Source organism: Amphiura filiformis, chromosome 3, assembly GCF_039555335.1.
Source record: "Amphiura filiformis chromosome 3, Afil_fr2py, whole genome shotgun sequence".
NCBI lineage: Eukaryota > Metazoa > Echinodermata > Ophiuroidea > Amphilepidida > Amphiuridae > Amphiura > Amphiura filiformis.
Window position 1 is genome coordinate 47,801,064 of NC_092630.1, and position 23,683 is coordinate 47,824,746.

Below are 23,683 nucleotides of genomic sequence, written 5' to 3' on the forward strand. Positions count from 1 at the left end.
CTCACAGCCTCCCCTATTATCTTGTACCTGACTCCTCTTCTTTTTCTTTCCTCTTTCCCCTTTCCTCGACCCTTTTATTTTCTTCTCTGTCCCTCCTTTTTCCTCTCTTTCTGTTTCCTTTCCATGGCATTATTTCCTCAATTTTGACACTCATTTCCTATGAGCGGTGCTCCCCGCTCCCGCACAATTTGCATCCCTGACACTATAGTGGTCATCTTGTGACTCCTTTAATACAATTTGGTCATCTTAAATTGTATGACCCCCCCACCTAAAGTTTCGTTCCAAAAGATTATGGGAGCTTATATGGGACCCCTTTCCCAAGAATATCGGTAACCCCTAAGATGTGATGCCATTTCAGATTTCGTTAAATCACAAGGATTTCAAAAAAAATGTCAATTACCATTGGCTGGCCACGCATAAGGTCCTGCAGCTACATGTACCATGGAAATAGGCCTAGTAGATAAGATTTTTTTCCATGCATGTACGAAGATAGGCCTACTTCGAATTCTTAGGCCTCGATTTCGGAGGTTCTGCGCCCGCCGGAAAACCTCCAATTTCAGAGTTTTTGCGGATCTACGCAAAAACTCCAAAATCGGAGGTTTTGTGGCGGGCGCAAAAACTCCAAAATCAGAGGATTTGCGCCCGTTTTAAATATTGTTAATAATGTCCCAAATAGGCCTACTGGGGTCATAAAATTTTTGCTGACCAAAATGTAGGGAGTCACAAGATGACCACAGACAGTGTGTTTATTTTATTTAAAAGACTGATTTCAATATAGGGCCTAAAATTGTTTGATTTATAGCGTAACATAAAAAAATAGGACTAGGTCGGTCAACATTTTTACACACATTTTAAGCGGTAAATTGCGTATGATAAAGGCCTTGGAACTTTTTTCTTTCTTTCTTTTTTTTTTTTTAATAATAATTTTCATTTTATTTTATTTTATTTTATTTTATTTTATTTTATTTTATTTTATTTTATTTTTTTATTTTATTTTATTTTATTTTATTTTATTTTATTTTTTTTTGTAAAAAAATAAGAAAAAAAAGTCTATAGGGTCGGTCACGTCGGGCCTAATTTTTTTTTTTTTTTTTTTGTAAAAAAATAAGAAAAAAGTCTATAGGGTCGGTCACGTCGGGCCTATTGTTTGGGTCGGTCGGGTTAAAGGAGTGTTTCGTGATCCTAGCATACTCTTTTTATGACATTCAAATTTCACGATATCTTTGCAAAACGAATTAATCTGCAAGAAATATTTTGTACATAAACATTATGTAGCCAGAGGTTTCCAGTGATATAAAAATCTCAACTTTTTTTGAGAAAAGAGGGGGATGAGGCTTTGGATCACGAAATGCCCCTTTAAGTCAAACAGTTTTTAGGCTCAATTTTAGCCTGAAGATGTACCGGTGGTGGGGGTCATAAAATATTTGTTGCCGAACTAACTGAAATAGGTGAGGGTCGCAATTTTTTGACGCTGACTTTTGCCCCCCCCGAAGAAAATGATATCCCCCTTATGTCAAGCCAAACAATTTGCCACCAATTCTGGCAAAATCGGAGCAAGTTAGACATTCGAAATTTTCACCCCTGTATAACCAAAAATGTACTTACTTTTTAAAAATAAAACCGGGAATCCCTCCGTACATTTATCATTTAGGGAGTGTTCATAAATACTTTGGTGGTGGGTTGGAATATGTTGGTGGGATCAAAAAAATTTTGGGTCCTAAAAAGGGGAATAAAAAAAAATTCAGTCCTTAATAGGGGGATCAAAAATATTTGAGGGTAAAATTCCGCGGGTAAAAATACGAGAAGGCATGTAGGCCTACATTCCAACATTTTTGCGCACTCTGCATGCATGAATGTTATAGGTATTCGATTTTGTAATCTCAAGCTATACAAATCAACAAAATGTGCCCACTTTACAATTTGGGTGTAACACTATGACTCCAATGAGTAATAACTCCAAACGGTAATTTTTAGCTAATGAGTTAATGACCATAGAGGTAGATCCTGGGGGGATGGGGGTACATCCCCCCAATATTTTGATAGGGGATGGTGCATGCATACAATCATCCCCCCAATGTTGACGCCTGTATATGGGTTTCTAACCATAATTAACCCCATATTTGGTCATTTTAAAATAAAAAGTGCCAAATTTTTTTGGGCTTCGCGCAAATTAATTCCATTTCATACTATAATTCACCATTTTAGCTTCAATATGGCAACTTTTTTTGTACCATAAACTTATTTTGTCGGCAAAAGGTGCTGGATTCACTGGACTTCGTACTCACCATTTTAGCTTCAATGTGGCAACTTTTTTTGTACCATAAACTTATTTTGTCGGCAAAAGGTGCTGGATTCACTGGACTTCGTACTCACCATTTTAGCTTCAATATGGCAACTTTTTTTGTACCATATTAACTTATTTTGTCGGCAAAAGGTGCTGGATTCACTGGACTTCAAGAAATTATCTCCAACCCCAATGTCAAAAAGAAATCTATGCCACACTAAATGATATATTTTTGGTTTCTTTTTTAGGACATGAAGGGGGGTGTCAAAAAATTTTAGACGATAAAAGGGGGGGGTCCAAAAATCCACCCTTTTTAGGGGGATCAAAAAATGTTGACGTCCGAGGTTCCAACTTTTCCACCTCCCCCTCCCCCACCAAAGTATTTATGAACACTCCCTTATGGCTCATGGCTCATCAACCAAAGGCCTTCAGGATCAATCAATCAATCAATCAATCACCAACGTATAGAGGGCGCTGTTTTGCTTGTGTTAAAATTTGAGGAAAATATTTTATTTAAAACATTTCGGTATAAATCACTCATTTTTTCTAAACTTTAACAAATGTATATCATTGACATTTATAGCAATAAAAACATGCATTTGATGAGAAATTTCAAAGGTTGAAACCAAATAAATGATGCTTTCAAATTATATTTTGTCAAAAAATATCTAGAACAACACTTGTGCTGAGAAGTCCAGAAATCGAAATTATGGTAAGTAGAAATAGAAAATAGTGTTTTCTGTCAAAACAGTGTTATAGATTTTTAATTTTCACTGACTTATACCTTACTAAAGGTCAGTTGTACATACAATTTTAATATGAACGTTTGGTATGATCTGTTTTGTACATTATTGTGGCTCATTTGCCTGTGTTGTCAGGGACGCCAGCTACATCGTACATGTATGCTAGTTCCAGTAACTGTAACTCGTCGTACCTAGAGTTACAGTTCACTCTACTGCTATCTATTGCACAAATAAGAAACATCACAATATGTGGGCTCCTTTTGGGCTCTAAGGATGTAGCTGAGGAACTCTCTCAAGGACAGTTTGGGCATGCACTGATGATTTTAATCCCATTGTACCAGGGTTTGGGCGTGCCTGAATGATTTTAATCCAACTGTACTAGTCTATACTCACAAAGTTGAGGTGATTGATCTACATTGATCTCATCTTTTGGGTGAATTCAAAATTTCCTGAGTTGGCAAAACCTGCAATCTTCATGGGAGTAATTTACTTAGTGCAAAAGTGGTCAAAATATTGCTCTGAAAAATGTCTTGATTTTCATGATTTGGATTTATCATATTGAGCAGCATTCTACTTGTGATGTTTCTACACTGTGTAGAGAGGGTCTACAGCATCTCTGAGGTAAAACTGACAAATACAAGGTATATTTCTTGATGCTTGAAGTTTGGATTTCTTAAACGTACAGTGCATCCCTATGTACCGCTGCAAGACTTCAGGTCCGTTGATGTCATTATGTTTATGATAAAGACTGAAGTCTTGCTGGCAGGACTAACATGTATGCTGCAGTAGTTTCATTTTTCATATCGCATGAATACATCACGCTTGGTTTGGATGACATCGGTGATGAAATAGGCCAGGCCAGCTGTCAGCACTGTCTGCAGCTAGCTGCTGTCGTGTATAATTGTACAGTAAGTTGGGCCAAAGTTCAGAGTTGAGTTTCCTGTATGACGAGTGTTTGCACTGCACTGTCAAATGCTCACACTCACACACTGCACAGCCTAGCCCTAGCCAGTGCAGTGATTCATTTCATCCAGCTTGCTTGTAGTTGTACAGTTTTACTTGCCAACTTTGCAAATTAACAAGAGAGCAAATCATGATGAATTGGAAGTTGTTTATGTGCATATAAAAAGTATTAATATTATGCTACTACCGGTACTTATGTAGTACCCCATGCAGACCTCGGCCTCTACGTAAATACTTTATTGGGTCCACAAGGTCCGGCATAAGTCTGGATGTAGGGTGCCAAGGAACTTCAGCGACTCGTATTCTGTCGGTCGGACATCCGGGCATGAACCGGCTGACAATAGCACTGGAGTGAAAACAACATTTGCATTCACTTAACTCTGGAGTGTATCACAAGCTATCACACTATTGTGCCAGGTTTGACTCTCTAGACTCTGCAAATAAAAATATGCGATAAGTTGTTTTCACTCCAATGCATGAATGGATGTGACGTGGCCCCGACCGAGAGAATACAGTTTCCAACTTGAGCAATAATGTATTGATGTTGTTACAATTACAACCCTGCACTTGTTTTGATGTTTTTGTACTGTATTACCATACCTTTACTTTAGATATAGACATAATTGCTCAAAAAATACGATCTAAGAATTATAGCCTTGTACACAAGCTAAACACAGGCCTATTGCAAATTAACTGATACAACTGAAACCTGGCTGTCTGGAGATGAATGATCTTAATTGTTGACGATTTTAATATACTGGTATCAAACCTGTGATTGTGTGAACATGATCTGATTGATGTTTAATTATTTGAGAGCGTTTATTGTTTAAACCTTTACCGTGACCACCCAACAGATTGATTTTAAGAGCTTCATGCAATGTCATCATGTTTACTGCATTGGTGGGTATAATATTTTTAAATTATTTGATTTTGATTATCTTCCTCATATGATTGTATACCCTTTGCCGTAGTTTGAAAGATAATACCTAGTATTTCTCTAGCTATATTATATATAATGTGTATGTATAGTTTGATCAGCTCTTAATCGGCAGGAATTGTTAGGCCTTTAACCACTACGCCGAAAAGTAGACCCACGTTAAGAGTGATATAATTGACCTGTCTGGTCTATATTGTGCATGTTAAATAAAGGAGGCTTATAGGACTTGAATTAATAATTTGTGATACTTCTGGCGAGATATCACAAGACAATTCTCGGAATAAAATATATTGATATTAATCCACAATGTTATAGGGCCTGCTGATTACAAGCTGATCAAACTATAGGCCTATCGCCTATACATGTAGTAGGTTCAAGCCACTCTTCTCTATCCTCTATTGCAGGGATATGAGTGATGCGCGAGTCACTTCACACCTTCGGCACTTCACTCCTCTTTTCACGTGGCAATCCCACTTTTTGAGACCATTTTCTTATTTATATCTTTATTTCAATTGTTGTTTTGGCCACCCCACATCTGTGATGGCCAGCCTACATTTTTCAACTGCCCTGCCCTAGGGTGTGTTCAGTGGCAGCAGTTTGACATATTTTATAATACCAGAGAGGTTGAAGTACGTGCCCTTAAAACAATTTCTGTTAGTAACATTCCCATAAAAATTATGCATCAATTTTTTAAAACTATCTCTGTCTTTTTGTTTCTCCCCAACTGCAGGGCTTACTATCTATCCTAAAGAAATTAACTGGAGATCCAACAAATAATGAACTACGTATATTACTGCTTGGATTAGACAATGCTGGCAAAACAACTCTAATAAGAAGTGTCGCACAAGAAGATATTAGCCACGTCTCAACTACACTGGGTTTCAATATTAAAAGTGTCAAGACTGATGGATATAATCTGAATGTGTGGGACATTGGAGGTAAGAATAACATAATTTGGACACATAAAATAATAAAAAGTTATAAGGTATTGCTAATTGGCAAATTATGTCAACTGGTGCTAAAAGTATGTTGGGATACAAAAGGGAGTTATTATTAGTCAATGCTTGCTCCCTTGTACCAGTTGACTTGCCGATTAACAATATACCTTATAGAAGTGCGTCATCAGCCTGTTCTTTGAAATGAAACAGCTCCCTTTTGTATGCTTTAGTGCCAGTTGACATTTGCTGATTTGCAATATACCTTATAGAAAGTGCATCATCAGCCCTTTTTTGAAATGAAGCAATTTGAAATAATCTAAAATAATGTTTGATACTGATAGAATAATAGTCCATAGAGTGTCACACTCTGGCTGTTTCAGTCATTGCTGAACTGCAGAACACAATTTCGTGTAGCAATTTAGTGTAGCAAGTTAATAAACACATTTCAGAATTTGTACAGCAATTGTGTCATTTTAGATACAAAATGCCATAAAATTGTATAGCACTCTGCTATAATGTGGAGCATTTTGCAATTAATGCGATATCAGCTATTCCCATATTTTTGTCACTTTTTTAGTAAACACAGCCAAAATAAAAAGTCTCCACCAGTTCCATCCCCATTTAATCAGAGCCTGATGAGTTTATGGCAAAATAATTCATATAATAATTTTTTTTTTTTTTTTCCTCGCAGGTTGATACCAAATTTGATATCAAAAGTTTAATCATCGTGAGCGCAGGAACCGTTGTTTGGAAATTTGTGCAATTTTAAAAATGACATAGGGAATTGTATCATGTAGCAGAGCTAGCGTGAGTGCCAAGAATTATGTCACCTGAATATGCCGGCAGGTTAAAGGTTTACCCATGCATGTCAAAATGCAAATCAAATACCCCGCTCTTTTAATTGTGCGCAGGCAAGTGTACAACGATTCCTGTACGGGTTGCTTCAGTCCACATAATAAGCTAATACCATGCATTGGATTTTGCGTGGTCAATTCGTAATTTGTCATTTTTGAAATTGCACGAATTTCCAAACAACGGCTCCTCTGCTCACGATGATCAAATTTGGAATCAACCTTTGAAGGAAAGTGTATAATCAATTATTTTGCCATACACTTATCAGACTCTGATTAAATGGGGATGGAACTAGTGGAGGCTTTTTATTTTTGCTTTGTTTATTTACTACACAACACACACAAATGTTATTTGAATTAATGAATTGGATGTGGTGCCTATTAATAGACCGTTGACTCTTATAAGCAACAAAGTAGAAACTATTACCTTGAATTACAGTTGTGTATGTATCTACTATTTTTGCACAACTTGTTTATGATATTTTGATAATATTGATAATAATGTGCAATGTTTTTTTTTTAACAGGTCAACAGAAAATACGGCCATATTGGAGGAATTATTTTGAAAACTCTGACGTATTAATCTATGTGATAGATAGCAGTGACAGAGCAAGATTTGAAGAAACAGGAGAGGTATGGTACAAAAGCATGTTGGTAGAATTCAATATAAATGAAATAAAAAGACCCAATGAAGTTGAGTCCCATTCTGTAAGCTTGTGGCTGTGAAATGGATAGATCAGATCATTGTGTATTTCAGTCCAATACTTGCTATGCAAGTCCTACATGTAAACACATCGTTAGTGTCACACCTATTAGGCCTGTTATCGATTGTCGAAAATATTGATAGTCAGAGAATTCATAGACTTCCGACATGTTGGTACACTCAATGGTAGTATTGATACACAAAAGATATGGCACACATGCTTAGATTATCCCAAATTACCATCTCTCAATTCCAAGCTGAGCCATCATGTTGTCTCAAACCCCTCCAGAAGATCCCAAAAAAGACTTTGCCCAGTCATTTTGTACAGTAGGGGGCCTATTCTGTTGTATAATAAACATTGGAAGAAACGTAAAATGCATCTTGAAAATGGGTCAATATATCGATACTGTATCGATATGTCGCATAATTTGCTTCCGAAGTTCCGATATATCGACCTCAAAAAACTGTATCGATAACAGGCTTAACACCTATTATAAGTTTTCCATATGATCCCGGCATATGATGTACATGAGAGATACGAGTTTCAGTGTGTTTGGACTTATATAAATGGTGAAAGGAGAATTTATGATGCATCGTAAATGTTCAGTAGCAAAATGTACCCCAGGACCCGGGTTTATACACCTGACCACCCTAGTCTGTCTCATCTTAAGTTGAAAGTTACATCATCTTGGATTTCATGGTGGCAGATTGGATCCGAATTTGCATGCGTTAATCTAATCACAATTCATATAAACATGCCTAGAAGCACAACTTGTCCATACACTGGCAACATTCAGGCATTCAGGATGGGTGCTTCCTCGGATGGATAGCATGAGCATGTACAGCTTGGTCATGTGGAACCTTGGGGCAAATGCCTGGATATTGTGAGATTTGTCCCAGTGGGAGGAGAAACATGGCAGCAACCTGAATCCTGATCTGCTCCCCTAAATCTTTATCATGTGATGAATACGCAATAAAGCGCAAATTTCTAGGGACTAGATCAAGATTGAGGGTATTGTATTGACATGATCCAAATGGGGTAATTTAACATTAAATTTAATTCTTTCTGTCCTGGTTTCACTCAAAGATATTTTGCCAAGAGTGCAGTCTTACAGTTACACCCCTGTCCTCTGGTCACACCTAGTACCACTGATAGATAAACCGCTTGACTCTAAATGCATACTTATCTGTAATTGGGAACTGTATATAGTTTTATTTTCTTGCATTTCAGGAGCTAGGACAACTTCTTGGTGAGGAGAAATTATCAGGTGTGCCTTTACTAGTATTTGCCAACAAACAAGACTTAATAAATGCTGCTTCAGCAAGTGAGATTGCTGAAGGTTTAAATCTACACACAATAAGAGATAGGATATGGCAAATACAAGCATGCTCTGCTCTCACAAATGAAGGAATAGAGGTAAGCAGACTGGTATAACTTGAATTGGGCTCATTCTGATCACAAAAAGTTGTGAGCAATATGTTGCATGGTGAACAATTTGGAACCAGTTCTGTCAAAATCAATGCACTTTTCAGTTTTTGACTCCTGCAGGCCCAGTATCAAAATTCTCAAGTAGAGGCAAATTTCTAGTCATACATGCCTCTTGCACATCTCCGCCTGTTCCTTTTTAAAGGACTTTTTTTATTGAGATGGTGTACAGGTGCTGCTGGTGCATACCTTACCTTTTATCATGTATATCATCTAACTTGGTCCTTTAAGTTTCTGAATGTAGAGAAATGTATCATTATATTCAGATTACATGTATGTATCAGTTTGTGATAAAGATGGTGAATAATGCCAAACTAAGAAAGCCTCCGCACTTCACAATTGATGGCTATTAAGTTAAAGACCTATTCAGTGATTTGCTCATCCAGAGGATTGTAAAAATCATCAAAATTCAGATTTTGGAACCTTTGTTGTATTACACAATGAAGATGTGCTAACATAGCCTGCTAGTGAAAGCCACGTATTAAAGACAAAATAAGACTATGTGAATTCACGAATCTGTAATTAGCTACATGTATTTAAATTGGGCTTCAACTTTGTCTACTCTATATTGCTGTTTTCTTTGCATTTTGCCAAATTTTTCATTTAAAAAATACCTCATGACAATATTAATGACTTTAATATCCTTCACTTTTTGGGCAATTTATACAGAATTTTTATTTTTTTACACACTAAAAATTTTCGTTGGGATCACTGAATGGGCCTTTAATAGCTTATTGAAATTTATATTTGTATATTTACCATACCATTTTAACATCCACTGCTTATTTGTTCTTTTTACAGGATGGCATGCAATGGATTGTGAAGAATGTTAGGAAGAAATGACACTTGCCTTACTCTATAGAACTATAAAGCAATGCAAGCAATACCTTGATTGATACTACAGTGATTTATATCTGAAATACTCATATTTTTGTTTAGTACTGTATTGAACTATATAAGAAAATATGTAATAAGTAAGTGCAGTTCTAAAAAAAGTGAACTCTTGATCACAATACAAATATACCGCTATATTATCAGCTGTTGCTACTACAGCTCGGGTGAAAATTAGTGATTTAAATATTTTTGTATTGAGATCAAGAGTTCAATTTGTCTATATGGATAACCATTACAGATGAACTTTCATGCTAAAGTCAGTTCTGTTCTGGGATTTGCAGTGGTGGTGGCAGAATTTTTTATTGGGGGGGGGGGCAAAGTGAATTTCAGGGAGGGAATCAAAAATTTTTGCTCAAAATTGCTGCAAAGTGAGAATTTTCAGTAATTTTGGGTTTTACTAGGGAACTTGAGGACCACCCCCCCCACCACCACCATCCCCTGGCACTGCCACTGGGGATTTGTTTCTTTGCAGGATTAGAATTCTGTTGCATAGTGTATTGATTCTTGTAAAGGAATTTTGTGGCAATTTCATTCTGTCGTGTAGACGATGAAAGCTGACAAGAATCAAGTTTAATTCATGGATTTAAAACAAAATTCTAACCTTGCTTTGAAATCAAACCTTATTGAACAGTTGATGGAAATTTCCTTTAACTCTTTGTTAGTAATTAGAAATTTTTTTTAAAATATGTCAAACTGAGTTTCAGAAAGCATTTTCTTATTCCCATTGGTAGAAATGGGAAAAAGAAGTTATCCCTCAAGTGGCTATTACTGAACAAGTTTGTGCACTGTGACAATGTGTGCATCATAAATATTCTAATTTAAGTTTTGAAAAATGTTATCAATGTTCAGTGTGCATTTCCATTTGTGTAAATTCTACAATTTAACAATTCAGACTGCCAAAAAGAAACAAAAACAATTTCTACCTGACTGAGTAACAAATTATACTAATTCATGCTGCTCAAAACAGTGATTGAACATTAACTATTTTTGTCTTCATGGATATAATATGATGTATATAATCAGTAAGGACTGTGATGTCCTTAATGCCTTTTAATTTAAGTACCTTAAGACTCGACCTTTGGCAGTGCAAAAAATAAGCTAAAATGTTGTGGGGCTGGGCCCTTGGGTTTGAAATCTATGGGCCCTCATTAATTTTCAAGGGCCTAAACTCAAATAATTTGAGTTTAGGCCCATGAAAATTAATGAGGGCCCATTACAATTATTGTAATATGTTAATGTTAGACATTTGAAGTCAGCATTGAGTGATGAAATTTCACGGGCCCATGGAGTAGTGCATCAGCGTGCCGGCAGTAATTTGCATTGACTATTGGCCTATTTTGTGCACTGACCTTTGGTGTCAAATAGAGAGGCTGTAACTTTCAAATTGTGTGTGATTCTGTGTTTATTTATTTCCTGCTTGTTTGTTTGTTTTTACTGTTATACTGATTATTTTGCTGAGTTTTGTAGACTCTTATTGTTTTCCTGATCAAACATACCTGCTTTCTGTTTCAAAGGAAAGTGTGTCACACACATAATTTTCTAAGATGTATTGTATTGTATTTACATATTATGGATATAATTTTTATTATTTTATTGACAGGGGTCACTCTGTGGGTCACACATTATATTATTAAAGGAGATTCTGGTACAATTACCAAATAGGGTGCAACTTGCTAGACTTGAGTCCTCGTTTATGGAGCTTAGGGTTAGGGGTTGGGGTAGGTCAGTTTTGTAAAAAGACTAGTAGAGTTGCACCCTATTCGGTAATCACTCCGAGATTGTTTATTATAGAGAATGAAAGTTATATTTTAGTGTTACCCTGTTTACCGCCATCAGACGTGCCTGTATTTTATTTCAGTACATATTATCATCATGTTCTTGCCCAACCATCATAATACAGAGCCAATCAGCTGTATATAGAGCCAATCACCCCACCCAGGTGCAATGGGAAGCTGTTAGGGGTAGTCACAGTCGTTGTACTGATGAACCCTGCGCCATTTGTAGGCTGCAAACGTGGTTCCGATTATTCTAATGACGGCGGAATAAATGTAAAGCGCTTTGAGGCTGTTTACGGCATAAAGCGCTATATAAATATCTACATTTATTTATTTATTTATTTTTATTCAATCAATATTCAAGTTTTAAAACTTTAACCATTTGAACTGTCCTACAATTGAAGACTATTTCAATGTTGTTTGTAATTTTCCTTTCTGGTATTTTGTTGTCCCAACTTGTGCACTGTAGACATCAACATAACTCCCATAAATTGGTGTTGGAAATAGCTGGTATCATGTAGCTAAATGCTACACAGTTTTATCAATTTGCTACACAATTTTGGAGTTGAGTAGTATTTTTATGCCATAGACTCACACCAATACTTTGCTCACACACTGAAGGATGTGAATGTACCAAGAGAAAAGTAATGAAAGCAAATTTTGCTATGCATAAAAAAATGCTTAATTCCAACACTACCCATAATTCCCATATCTAGCTAAATCACAATGTATTGTATCCACATTACTTGGTCATACTATATTGGAAAAACACTATTTTATATTTATATTTTCTGTTTGAGGTTTACAATTTATGTTTATTTATTTACAATATTTTTATTTAAAATCAGTTCCAAGTATTTGAAAAATTGTCTTTATCAAAGGCAAAGTATTTGAAAGTATCATTAAACAATCCAAAACTTGCCTGCTTTTGGGATCACCTGAACATTCTAAGCCAATTTCAAGTTCATCACAAATTAAAGGCCCATTCAGTGATTTGCTGATCTGGACGATCGTAAAAATCATCAAAATTCAGATTTTGGTACTTTTGTCATTGTCATAAATGTGTTAACATAGCCTATTAGTGGTTCAGTCGAAAGCTGTGTATTTAAGACAAAAATAAGGAATTTATATGGATCTGTAATTTAGATACTGACAGTATCTAAATTAGCTACATGTATATGAATGGGGCTTCAACTTCATCAATACTGTTGTTTTTTGCCAAATTTTTCAAAAAAAAAATATCAAATGACAATTTGAATGATTTATCCTTCATTAAGCAATTTATGAACAATTTATTTTTACACTTGCGCTGGGATCACTGAATGGGTCTTATATGATCTTTGAGCTCATCATGGGGAGCTAATGTGGTGACCTTTCACACCACCACCCCCATCTTAAGAAGATAGAAATATTGCATCTGCAAATCAAGTTTGAAACATAATAATGATTGCAATTGGAAGTAACCAATCACTCTTTATAACATTTTTGTTTTTCCACATTTGTCACACTATAAAAACATTTAAAAGGGCATTTCGTGATCCACAGCCTCATCCCGCCACTTTTCTGAAAAAAAGTTGAGATTTTCATATCACTGGAAACCTCTGGCTACATAATGTTAATGTACAAAATATTTCTTGCAGATTAATTCATTTAGCAAAGATATCGTGAAATTTGAATTTCGTTCTGGTGCACCAGAACGAAATTACAACGCATTGTCTATGGAGCCGTGTAATACACATAATCATGCATAACTTCATGAACGCAAAAATCGGAATCAACTGAAATTTTGGGAATAGGTTTTTTCGTGGATATCTAATGAAAAATGACATAAATAGAGGATGCTAGGATCACGAAATACTCCTTTAAGTAGAATTTCATATTAAAAATATCTTGCCTGCATGTACCCCAGTCATTGACATAAGGGTGCACAATTGTGCATACAGTCCAACCTTGCTTATCCAGACATCTTATCAGGATCTCTCTATTATCTGGCTGTGTGGTCATCTAAGGAAAACATGTTTTTTTTTATACTCTGACATCATAAAAAATTTTCATGCTCTGAAGCATTCAGAAGGAAATATCTATGTTGCATACAGTACTCGAATCCATCTCTCCGTGTTATTACCACATACTGCGTAATTGTGTGCTGTCCCAATTTGATCACTTTGGACATTCAATACAGAATTAAACATAATTCACTTATTTTTCACTTATCCGGCCAATACTTGGGCCCATCATGGCTGGATAAAAGAGGTTGGACTGTATCAATGAATTAAATTCTGGGTAAAGAATTGAATGAATTCAGGTTGCTACTGTTGTTTTGGTTTGTCATTTAATTAATTACTCTTTGAACACATTTTAATTATTTCTTTGTTTGCTTATATGAAGATGTGGGTTGTAAATAAGAGCAATATTACCTTAAGGGGTGGGGTATGAACGTTTGGACAGTATTTATTGTGGGACATTAGAGCACATCAGACATATCGAATTGCATTCTGAATACTAAGAATGTCCTGATGATATCAAATAATTTTGATTTTTGAAATTGCAATGTAATACACATTTTATGGCAAATCATTAAAAATTGATATTTTTGATATTTAACAGTCCTCAAAGTAAACTTTATAAATCTGATGATTTCTACCTAAAGTGTATGTGGGTGGGATGAAAAGCCGACGATCAATTGAAAATTTTGACCTTTCGTATTGAAGATATGGATTTTTTGCCCAAAACACAAAAAAAAACAAGAGCACCAATGGCGCTGTGGCTCTTTGCTTTTGGGGACAGTGAAAGTGATTTTTCTTGGGAGTCAAATGCGCAACAGGTGACATCATTTGATTATGTGACAGGTCACATGTTGGTTGGTACATGTAGCTATCTCATTTGCAGAGCATACATTAATCAATTTAGGACAAATTTGAACTCAGATGACCACTGGGTGACCTCAGATGACTCGTGAATTTCATAAATATTCAGAATGTAATTGATAGGTCTGATGTGCTCTCATGTCCCACAAAAATGCTGTCAAAATGCTCATTCCAGTTCCCTTAAGTTGTTAAATAAATGTTCCAAAACATGTCAAGTTCTATGAGTCATGTTGTCTTGCTTTATGTGTTGTGGTTCTTAATGTACAATTAATTTAAGGGCATGTTTTTAATGTTTAATGATCAGTTTCACTCAGACAACAAAAAGGGCACTGTTGCATACTTGCCTTTAATACAAGAATATTAGCGAAATTTCATTTATATCACTTGCACAAATTTTGAATTGGTTAATTGCCATTATCGTACCGGTACTATCAATCACTTGAAAACACCAAAGTCTTAATCAACCCTAGTCTTTAATAGAATTTACCATCCCAATGAAGCTTACGCTACCCTTTGTGGCTTAGTATATCAGTTGTGCATGTGCAGAGAAGGGAGGATTTCTTGCTTTTCTGGCTTTCTTTACACTACTTCACCGTGTGTTGCAAACAGTGGTATAGTGAAAATTTAGAAAATACCATAGGAAAATTGCCAAAAAACAGCTTGTGCCCCTACCCAACACGTCCTTGGGCATCCTTAGTGAATGAAAACTACATGGGAAGCTGTGCAGCTCTTTGCCAAATCTTCCAAAAATTCCTGTTTCCAAAATTTGAAGTTATTCTTTCAAAATAATTATTTATCACCATAACTTGCTAGGCCAGATGTGCCCCTTAACATACTTTGTACCCCAAGGCATACTGTGCACTACATAATTATATGCAGGGGTAGTCTAGTGTTTGAGCAAATTGCTCACTAGGCACACTTCATCCCCAGCTCATGAACTAGTCGGTCTTCATCCAACTGAAAAAAATCCGACCTAAAAATCTGAGGGAGTTCCCCAGGATGATTTGTGCTATGCCACTGGTTGCAAAGCAGACAAAGCAGAGCAACTTACAAATAATGTCGCCTTGCAAATGTTGACTGCCAGAGGCACTTTGAGGCAATTTATACTCGAAGATACCTTAAAAAGATCCATTTTCCAGGCATAAGAAAACAAACAAGACAAAACAATTTGCAGACAGCAGTATAGGTTAAAATCTTTTAATAAATACTGTATTACATCTTCACAGTTGCTGATAACATTGACATGGGTTATTCCTGCTTATATTGCACAAAACAAAGCTTGTGTCACAATGTATTTAGAATTGACAAGACTTAATTTATGTTCAACAAGGATAAACAAAATAAGGTATTCCAGTTGAAATCCATACACCGCCTATGGAAGACATGACCTTAATCTTCTACACAGGGAGTGTGAATTTCAAATAAAGTCACTCATTCAGGTAACACCATTTGAAATTCACACTCCCTGTGTTGGATACGCCTTCCATACTGGGTGTATGGATTGGATTTCAACTGGACTACCCCAATTGGGGTCATTCTTTATGTAATTAAGTATAAAATTAAGTTATTGTGTTACCCCTATTAACAATGTTGGATAGATTCAAATGGAAATGTAGTAATTTCAGCCATTTTAATGGGTTAAATAACTACATTTTATGCAAACAATAGCAATATCATTGCTTTGTTCAATGTTATATAGCATCTAATTGACATCCCAGCAAACAACACAATTTCACCATTATTCGCAACAGGTTAGAAAAGGTTGCCAGAAAACGCTTAAATGTTGAGTTATATAAAGGGTATGTAAAGGGTGTAAAATATTGCCATAACATTCAAAAACATTTTTTGAAATCTTACTGCAAAATATTCTAACATAATGTTATTTAAGTGTTGACAAAAATAAAAAGAAACATTTTTAAATGTTTTTGTGACCTTTATATAACCTGACATTTAATGTTATTAAAACGATAAAACCAAAACCCAAAATATGATATGTTTGCAATGTTTTAAAAACATTTTGTGTTTGCTGGGATATTCCATATTCCATACATTGTTCACTAGACTTCGAAATTTGAATAAAATACACATCAAATGAAAATAATGCAACATACAATTTCCTTAGGCAAGACTTGTACATATATATATATTGTATTCTTGTAAAAAGGAACTTTTTCTTTAGTTTTCTAAGGAACAGAAACTGACCAAACCATAAAGCATTTCCAATGGATCTGAGAAAATTACTGGGATTTCAAGATACATACATCATGAGATGCACCTGTACATTTGAATTCATCATTAATTCAATTACATTTGATATACAGTATAATAAAACTAGTATTCATGCGATATGCTTTCTTCACCACATTGTCCAATCCTCATAATACAAGTCAAATTCAGTATCAAGATCTTGTATTGACACAATTCAACCGATACAATTTGAGCTACTTTTTGTTCAAAAGAAATTCTAACCTGCTGTATGTCTACAGATTATATGTGACACAATATGGGTCATGGGGGCCAAAGGAGGCATTTTTGATATTCGTCTCAGGTTATTACATTATACATACAATAGGCTATCATTTACTGAACACACCAAAGGTCTAGCATACTTGGTTCTAAACTTAAGAAGTTTTTTTATGTATATTTTCTTATGTATTTTATTGTTTTTAACTCCATATTTTTACCTTTATCTCAGTTTCAAATTTGCCGCCTTTGGCCCCCATGGACCAGACCGTGTCACATATATTCTTCTACATGCTTTTGAATAAAATATCTGTATATGGTATATACAAGTTCTTTCAACAAAATAAGAACATTAATGATCCTTCTAAATATCTTCCAACGCATGCATCACACACATAACATATCTCCTTTCTGCAACATAAGTACTACACATTTCCTGAGCCTATTTTCACTTTTATAGATTTCAAAATCTGATGTAAAATATAAATATCATTACAGAGTTGTGTGTTAATTAAAAGCCCTGACATTCTGTGAATCTTTTCCTTCTGGAGTTGCTGATGTTGAGCATATAGCACTATAAACTGTTCATCTTGCATTAGGCCACATTGTATCTTAAATATATAGGTTTAACACCCATTCCAAGTTTGCCCAGGTTTAGCATATTTTCCAAGTACATAATAGCAATAGTACAACACATAAACATCTTTGGTATTTTTCCCCGAGTGGAAAAAAAATCTGAACAGTGAATGTATGAAATGTTATATTTGTGGCTTGAATCAACACAGTTACTCAAAACTGCAGGAATAACATATCACAACTATGTAAAATGGATGAAGGAAATAACATCTGTACTGTCCATGACTGACCCTTTGGTAGTGTTGAATGCTGGATATGGATTTACCTCAGGTTGTTTACAATGGCATTGGTGAAGTCAGTAGTTGTAGAATAACCTCCCATATCTTGTGTTCGTACCTGGGTAATGATAAACACACAACAAAGACATAAATAAGTGTAAACAAGTGTAAACAAGTGGGCTATATGTTGATATAACTGATATTTTACACAGGCACCCAGGGCTGGGTTTTCTTCCTAATACAAACAGTTTGAAGCATTAAAATGTATGTCGGCTGACATTTCAGTACACAGCAAGTCAAGTTTCCACAGCTGACAGACTTTGTTCACAATCGAAAATTTAGAGATAAACCCCTTGAATAAGGCCACAAAAAGAGTATGTTTCAAAGCTTGCAAAGATTTTGAAATCTAATGCAAAATGTGATCCCCCTGATTTTTTTTTTGTTTGACTCAAACTCAGTCAAAATAAGTTTGAGATATTATACATATAATGAAATATTTTCACTTATCTAATGTGTTAATTCTTCCAACAAAATGCTAATTAACATATTTTTACCAATAGTTTTGTAAAAAAATAATGGGTAAAATTTTCCTTTAATTAGCAAATTTCTCAGAGATAAATGTGTGCACAACAAAACAAGCGCACACAGCAACTTTCTTTTTAGCCTTATAAGGCCAAAAAAAATAATGGTTTGTCTCAAAGCTCACGAATGCGAAATGCGATTTTTTTTTTTATAATTTTTTTTTTTATTCCCGACTTTTTCAGGGTATTTGGAGAAAAAAAAATTTTCGGAAAAACTAAAAAAAAAATTTGAAATAAAAAAAAATTCTGCATTTCTTTTTTTCCAAATCTCACGAATTTACAAATGCGAGCGCGTAAGCTTTGAAACAAACCTTTTTTTTTTTTTGCCTAAGTCCATCTGCAGCAAATGGTTGGTATTACACACTTACTGATGATCTTTGCTTGTGAAACAAGATCAGGTTAATTTTGTTTTAATTCCTATATATACATAATTACATTCTACCTTATACTGCTTACCATAATGCCCATCAAATCAAATCTTACCTTTCCTGTTTTAATAACTTTCTCCAATGAGTTGTTGATTAGTCTGGCATGCTGTCCCAAGCTGTACAAAATAATAAAGAATTAAATCAGTTGAAAAATTAAAAAACAAACCAGGAATAATATTTTCCATATGGTGCGAGTTGGGAAGTTTTCTGTGGTTTTCATCATTGGCAATTGACTGATGATTTAAATTCACTACTTTTCTTTATCAAATCATTCAATTGTATGATCATAAAGCTGGCAAGTCAACCCTCCACCAAGATAACTTACTGTAAATGTTGTAACATGTTGGTAGCACAAAGCAGCATAGCAGTTGGGTTAGCGATGTTTCTTCCCACAGCTTGACCAAACGTGTGTCTTGCACCCTACACAGAAAAAAGGTGATATAGCAGCTTGTAAACTGATATTGAATTCTGTTATTTTTGACATTTACTGAAAAAGTTAACCTTTATTCAGAGTATTAGCAAGTTTAGCTATGACATAGCTTGTGACACCATCATGGCATCTTCATTTAGTGTAGTGTAGTGTTTCCAATCCTCCGCATAGGGAAGCCATAGAGATCAAGACACATAAACCTACTGAATCTTCTTGGTATCTACGATGATCTGCTGACACTTGACCGATCATATAACCGGAGGATTGTAAAGATTACACTGAATGAAAATGCTGTGACGGTGTCGCAAGTTGTGTCGCTGCAACACCAAGACTCTTAAAAATGTGACTTTTTAAGCAAAAGGTAATATACATTAAATGAAAAGTGAACTATTTTTGGCTCACTCTAGCATGCCTTTCACACAAAGAGATTAGACCTAAAGAGCACTGACTCAAAATTGTCGCTCATGGAAAGCAAAGAGTGTTCCTCAGGCTACATTTACTGGCTAAAAGACCGAAATATAAAGAAAATTTGCACCTTGAAATTTAAGAGGAACTATCTGTTATTTTTTAGAATAGTTTTGCCACGGTCAAAAATGGATTTTCTTTATACTTTCATATTTGATGGACCTTGACCTCAAACTAACACACATGGGATAAATTCGAAAAAAATATCACCGTTGCCATGGTAACAGGCAAATTTCAATTTTAGGCCTATTTTCACAATTTTTGCATTTTTCAGCAGTCAAATTGTCAAGTTTTGAAGCCAGTGTTACTAATATACACAATATATATATATTTTTTTCTTTATATGATATGAATAGGTCAAACCTTAGATGCCGCACTAAAGTATAAAAATAATCACCAGATGTCAGGGTGGGTTATACCATTTATTTGAAATAGGGGTGTTTATCAATTTTTTCAAAGTATGAAAATATACCAACTTCGTATAGCTCATAAACCATATGGTAGTGTTCTGATTTTAACATCGACCACAGCATGTTGAGATGATACATTGGTCTTATGAAAAAGTTACAGTTGAGCTTGGGGAAAACACATCTGTATATACAGTGTTGCCAGACATTTTCCTATTTTTCGAAATTCAACACAAATCTCACCTTAAGTTAAATGATGTGAAAATGAAACTTCACCCTTTCAAGGAACATTTATTAGAAAGAGAGTTTTTATTCATATCAAATTTGATCAGTTATAATGGTCAGTGTTGTTCTAAACCACATGGGTGTTGCCACAATTGGTGTTTAATTGTGAGGTGTGGATATTTTCAACTTTTTACAAGTCATAAAAATACCAAAATGCATTTCTATAATAAAGAAAGAAACATCAACCTCGTCATGTTGAGATGATACATTGGCCTTATTAAAAAGTTATTTTGATTTGGGGGGGGGGGGGTAAAACATCAGTTTATACAGTGTTGCCAGATATTTTCCTATTTTTTTAAAGTTCAACACAAGTCTCACCCTAAGTTAAAAGATATGAAAATGAAACTTCACCTCAATACTGAAACATATCTTTTAGAAAGAAAGTTAATTTCATATTCAATTTGATCATCTGGGATGGCCAGTGTTATTCTAAGCCATATGGGTATTGCCATAGCTGGCGTTTAATATGACAATTTAGATATTTCCAGCTTTTTACAAGTCTTAAAAATAGTACACATCCTTAAAATTGTTGTGGAATGAACGCAATATTAAGGTTAAAAATTAACCTAAGAACACTTAGTGTGTGAATTTAAATATTAAATTTGAGTTCGGAAAATATTTCCTTCTATACATTATTGCCAGTCTATGCCAGATATTATCACATAATATTCAAAATTCAACGTATGTCTCACTTTAGGATTTATATTGTTTAAATCGCTGCCATGAATAAACCACATTGATGATGCCACTATGAATGGAGTTAATAGTGAAATGTAGATACATTTTCAATTTTAAAATGACACCTTATTAAAGTTATAGCTATAGTATTCCAATTTTTCACAAAAAACACCCAAAAAGCACCCAAATTTGTCCTAATTGGGCGCTTTTATGGGTACTTTTGCCCAAATGCGCCCAATTTGGCGTATTGTCTGCACTGAAAACCCACCAATCGATATACCAAAATTGTTAAGGTACCCCCAAAACCGTGGCACATCCCCGTATACCTATAACTAGGGAGAACCCCCTCCGGGGTCATGTCAGAGGTATACTGTGCCCAGTAGTCCTCTTTTTCTACTTGAAACGGATATTTCCTCAGACAACTTTTATCAACATTAGGTGATTTTTTATTTTGTTTTAACCCTGCAAGTATCTGCAAAAGTGTTCATATAAATCTCCTTCAGTCTTGAAAGCTTAATTTTAGTTAGCTGCTTCCTTTTCACAAGCTCACACAAATTCATGTCATCAATGAGCAGGGGATGCTTGAATGACAGAGAATTAGCAACAATATCATGCAACATGCAACATTTCAATGGTCATTTCTTCTTCAGCATGACATTAAATGTCATACTTTCTATTCTCCTCGCGAGCTCCTCTCGGGAAAAGTAACTGGACATTAATTTGTCTGGCTGTGAAAAGGTTCTGTGCATTATTGTCTTTGTACATTCTCATATCTTTCGAGACATTTGCTGGATCTAGTTTGTTGCCCATTTCTTCCCATATTTTTATAGTTGGTTTGTGTGCTTTAATAATATGGGGTAGGCGTAATTTAAACATTATCTTACTCTTATATGCATCTTTTTGTAATGTAACAATCTTATGTTATTTTAATTTATTTTAGCCTAGCTAGTGTGTGTATATTGGTAAAAAAATTATGGCTTTTATGTATATTTTAAAGTATACATGTTTGTTGTTTTCTGTGTTACATTTTAAGGGGTTGGTCACCCACCTTTGCACAGTATTTTTGTCAGACCTGAGAGCACATCAGATATACCAAATTGCATTTGAATACGAGGAATGTCCTTCTGATATAAAATAATTTTGATTTTTCGCGATACAATAAAAATTTTAGGGTAAATTATATATATTGAATTTATTTTTTATTTTTTGACATATTACTGTCCTCAAAGTTAACTTAATAAATCTAATGATGTGTACTTAAAGTGTATGTAGCTGGGATGAAAAGCCGACCACTAATCAATTAATTATTGTTTATTGAAAAATTTGACCTTTCATAGTGAAGATATAGATTTTTTCCCAAAAGACCCACATTTTTAGGTGTTTTGGTGAAAAATCTATATCTTCAATACTGAAAAGGTCAAATTTTCATATGATGGATGGCTTTTCATTCCAGCTACATACACTTTAAGTACACTCTTAAAACAAACTAATCAAAAATGATTAGAAACTAATCAAATTTGATTAGACTGCCGTATCGATAGGTGACTTACTAGAATCTAATCAAAATGATACGGAGAGTCTAATCAAATATTTGATGAGGGAACTAATCATTTTTTACAAGTTATCTAATCAAAATGATTAGATAACTATTCAAATTTGATTTGATCCTTATCAAAATAATACGTAATATATCAAAAAATGAATAGTTTACTAGTTGCAGTTGATTAGAATCCATTCAATTTATTTGAATCTATTTGACTAGAATCTGGTTAAAATTCTAGTCATGTTAATTTGGGGAAATGCGTCATCTCTTGTCCGCTTCACGCTAAGAGTGGGAACACTATACGACTCAACACTGTGGTGTTAAATAGCCATCGAGTGTATTTGATAGCATGGTGACACGTATTACAGAAATTATCTATAAAATTACGGTCTTAAAAGAGGATGGCAGAAAATTATAATGTATTTGCTTGAAAATATAAAATCTATGGTGTTAAATTATGCGTTTGCCCTGTGTTCTTCACCCGTGGTTTTGTTTCCTATTATTTCAACTGAGATTCTAACGTACTTTTAAAACATAATGAACACAAAAATACAGATGCTAGATTAATATATCAATAAAAGTGGATTCTTACTAGTGCCTATGTCCCCACCGTACTGTACAAATGTGTAATGGCGGCCACCAAGACCCCGGATACAGCAGCGTATGCGTATTTTTGACCAATGAAATCCCTCATTATCGTTGACGTCATTTTGATGAGTGTGTCGATTCAAAGTTTTCTGCGATGTTGATACTAAATCGCATCAAACGATATGATTCGATTTAAAAATGATAAGGATCTATTCAAATTGATGAGTTTCTATTTTAAAAAAATGAATAGACTTTCTATTCAAAAAAATGAATAGGCTGTCATTAGAGTGTACATATCACTAGATTTATACAATTTACTTTTGAGATCTGTTAAATTTCAAAAATATCAATAAAATTGGTATTATATCGCAAATTTCAATATATGTCTAATGTGCTCTCAGGTCCACAAAAAATATGTGAAAACGTCGGTATTTGAGCCCTTAAGACTTACAAAAAATTTGAAAATATCCACATCTCACTATTAAACCCCAACTATGGTAACACCCATGTGGTTTGGAAC

At 34.7% G+C, this 23,683-nt stretch overlaps 2 protein-coding genes across 3 annotated transcripts in view; one reads left to right on the forward strand and one right to left on the reverse strand.

The window, feature by feature from the left end:
* Positions 1–4,235: 4,235 nt before the first annotated feature.
* On the forward strand, positions 4,236–10,126 carry LOC140148637 (ADP-ribosylation factor-like protein 3). The gene is made up of 5 exons (XM_072170664.1): positions 4,236–4,890; positions 5,658–5,865; positions 7,243–7,349; positions 8,651–8,836; positions 9,707–10,126. The coding sequence occupies exons 1-5, from the start codon at positions 4,876–4,878 to the stop codon at positions 9,746–9,748; spliced, it is 558 nt and encodes a 185-aa protein (XP_072026765.1). The 5' UTR covers positions 4,236–4,875; the 3' UTR covers positions 9,749–10,126.
* A 5,496-nt stretch (positions 10,127–15,622) lies between these two features.
* The window catches only part of LOC140148638 (isocitrate dehydrogenase [NAD] subunit beta, mitochondrial-like), a 32,356-nt gene continuing 24,295 nt past the window's right edge, over positions 15,623–23,683 (reverse strand). For both annotated transcript variants that reach the window (XM_072170666.1, XM_072170665.1), the window contains exons 8-10: positions 19,093–19,187; positions 18,823–18,883; positions 15,623–17,876 (exon numbers count right to left, since the gene is read on the reverse strand). In XM_072170666.1, coding sequence (XP_072026767.1) covers positions 17,802–17,876; positions 18,823–18,883; positions 19,093–19,187 — 231 coding nt within the window. In that variant the 3' untranslated portion in view covers positions 15,623–17,801. The remainder of the gene's footprint in view (positions 17,877–18,822; positions 18,884–19,092; positions 19,188–23,683) is intronic.

What these genes read in the sequence shown, in the direction of transcription:
- LOC140148637 (XM_072170664.1), top strand. An exon ending in GATTTGAAGAAACAGGAGAG is followed by an intron (nt 7,350 to 8,650) that starts GTATGGTACAAA and finishes CTTGCATTTCAG; the next exon opens with GAGCTAGGACAACTTCTTGG. An exon ending in TCACAAATGAAGGAATAGAG is followed by an intron (nt 8,837 to 9,706) that starts GTAAGCAGACTG and finishes TTCTTTTTACAG; the next exon opens with GATGGCATGCAATGGATTGT.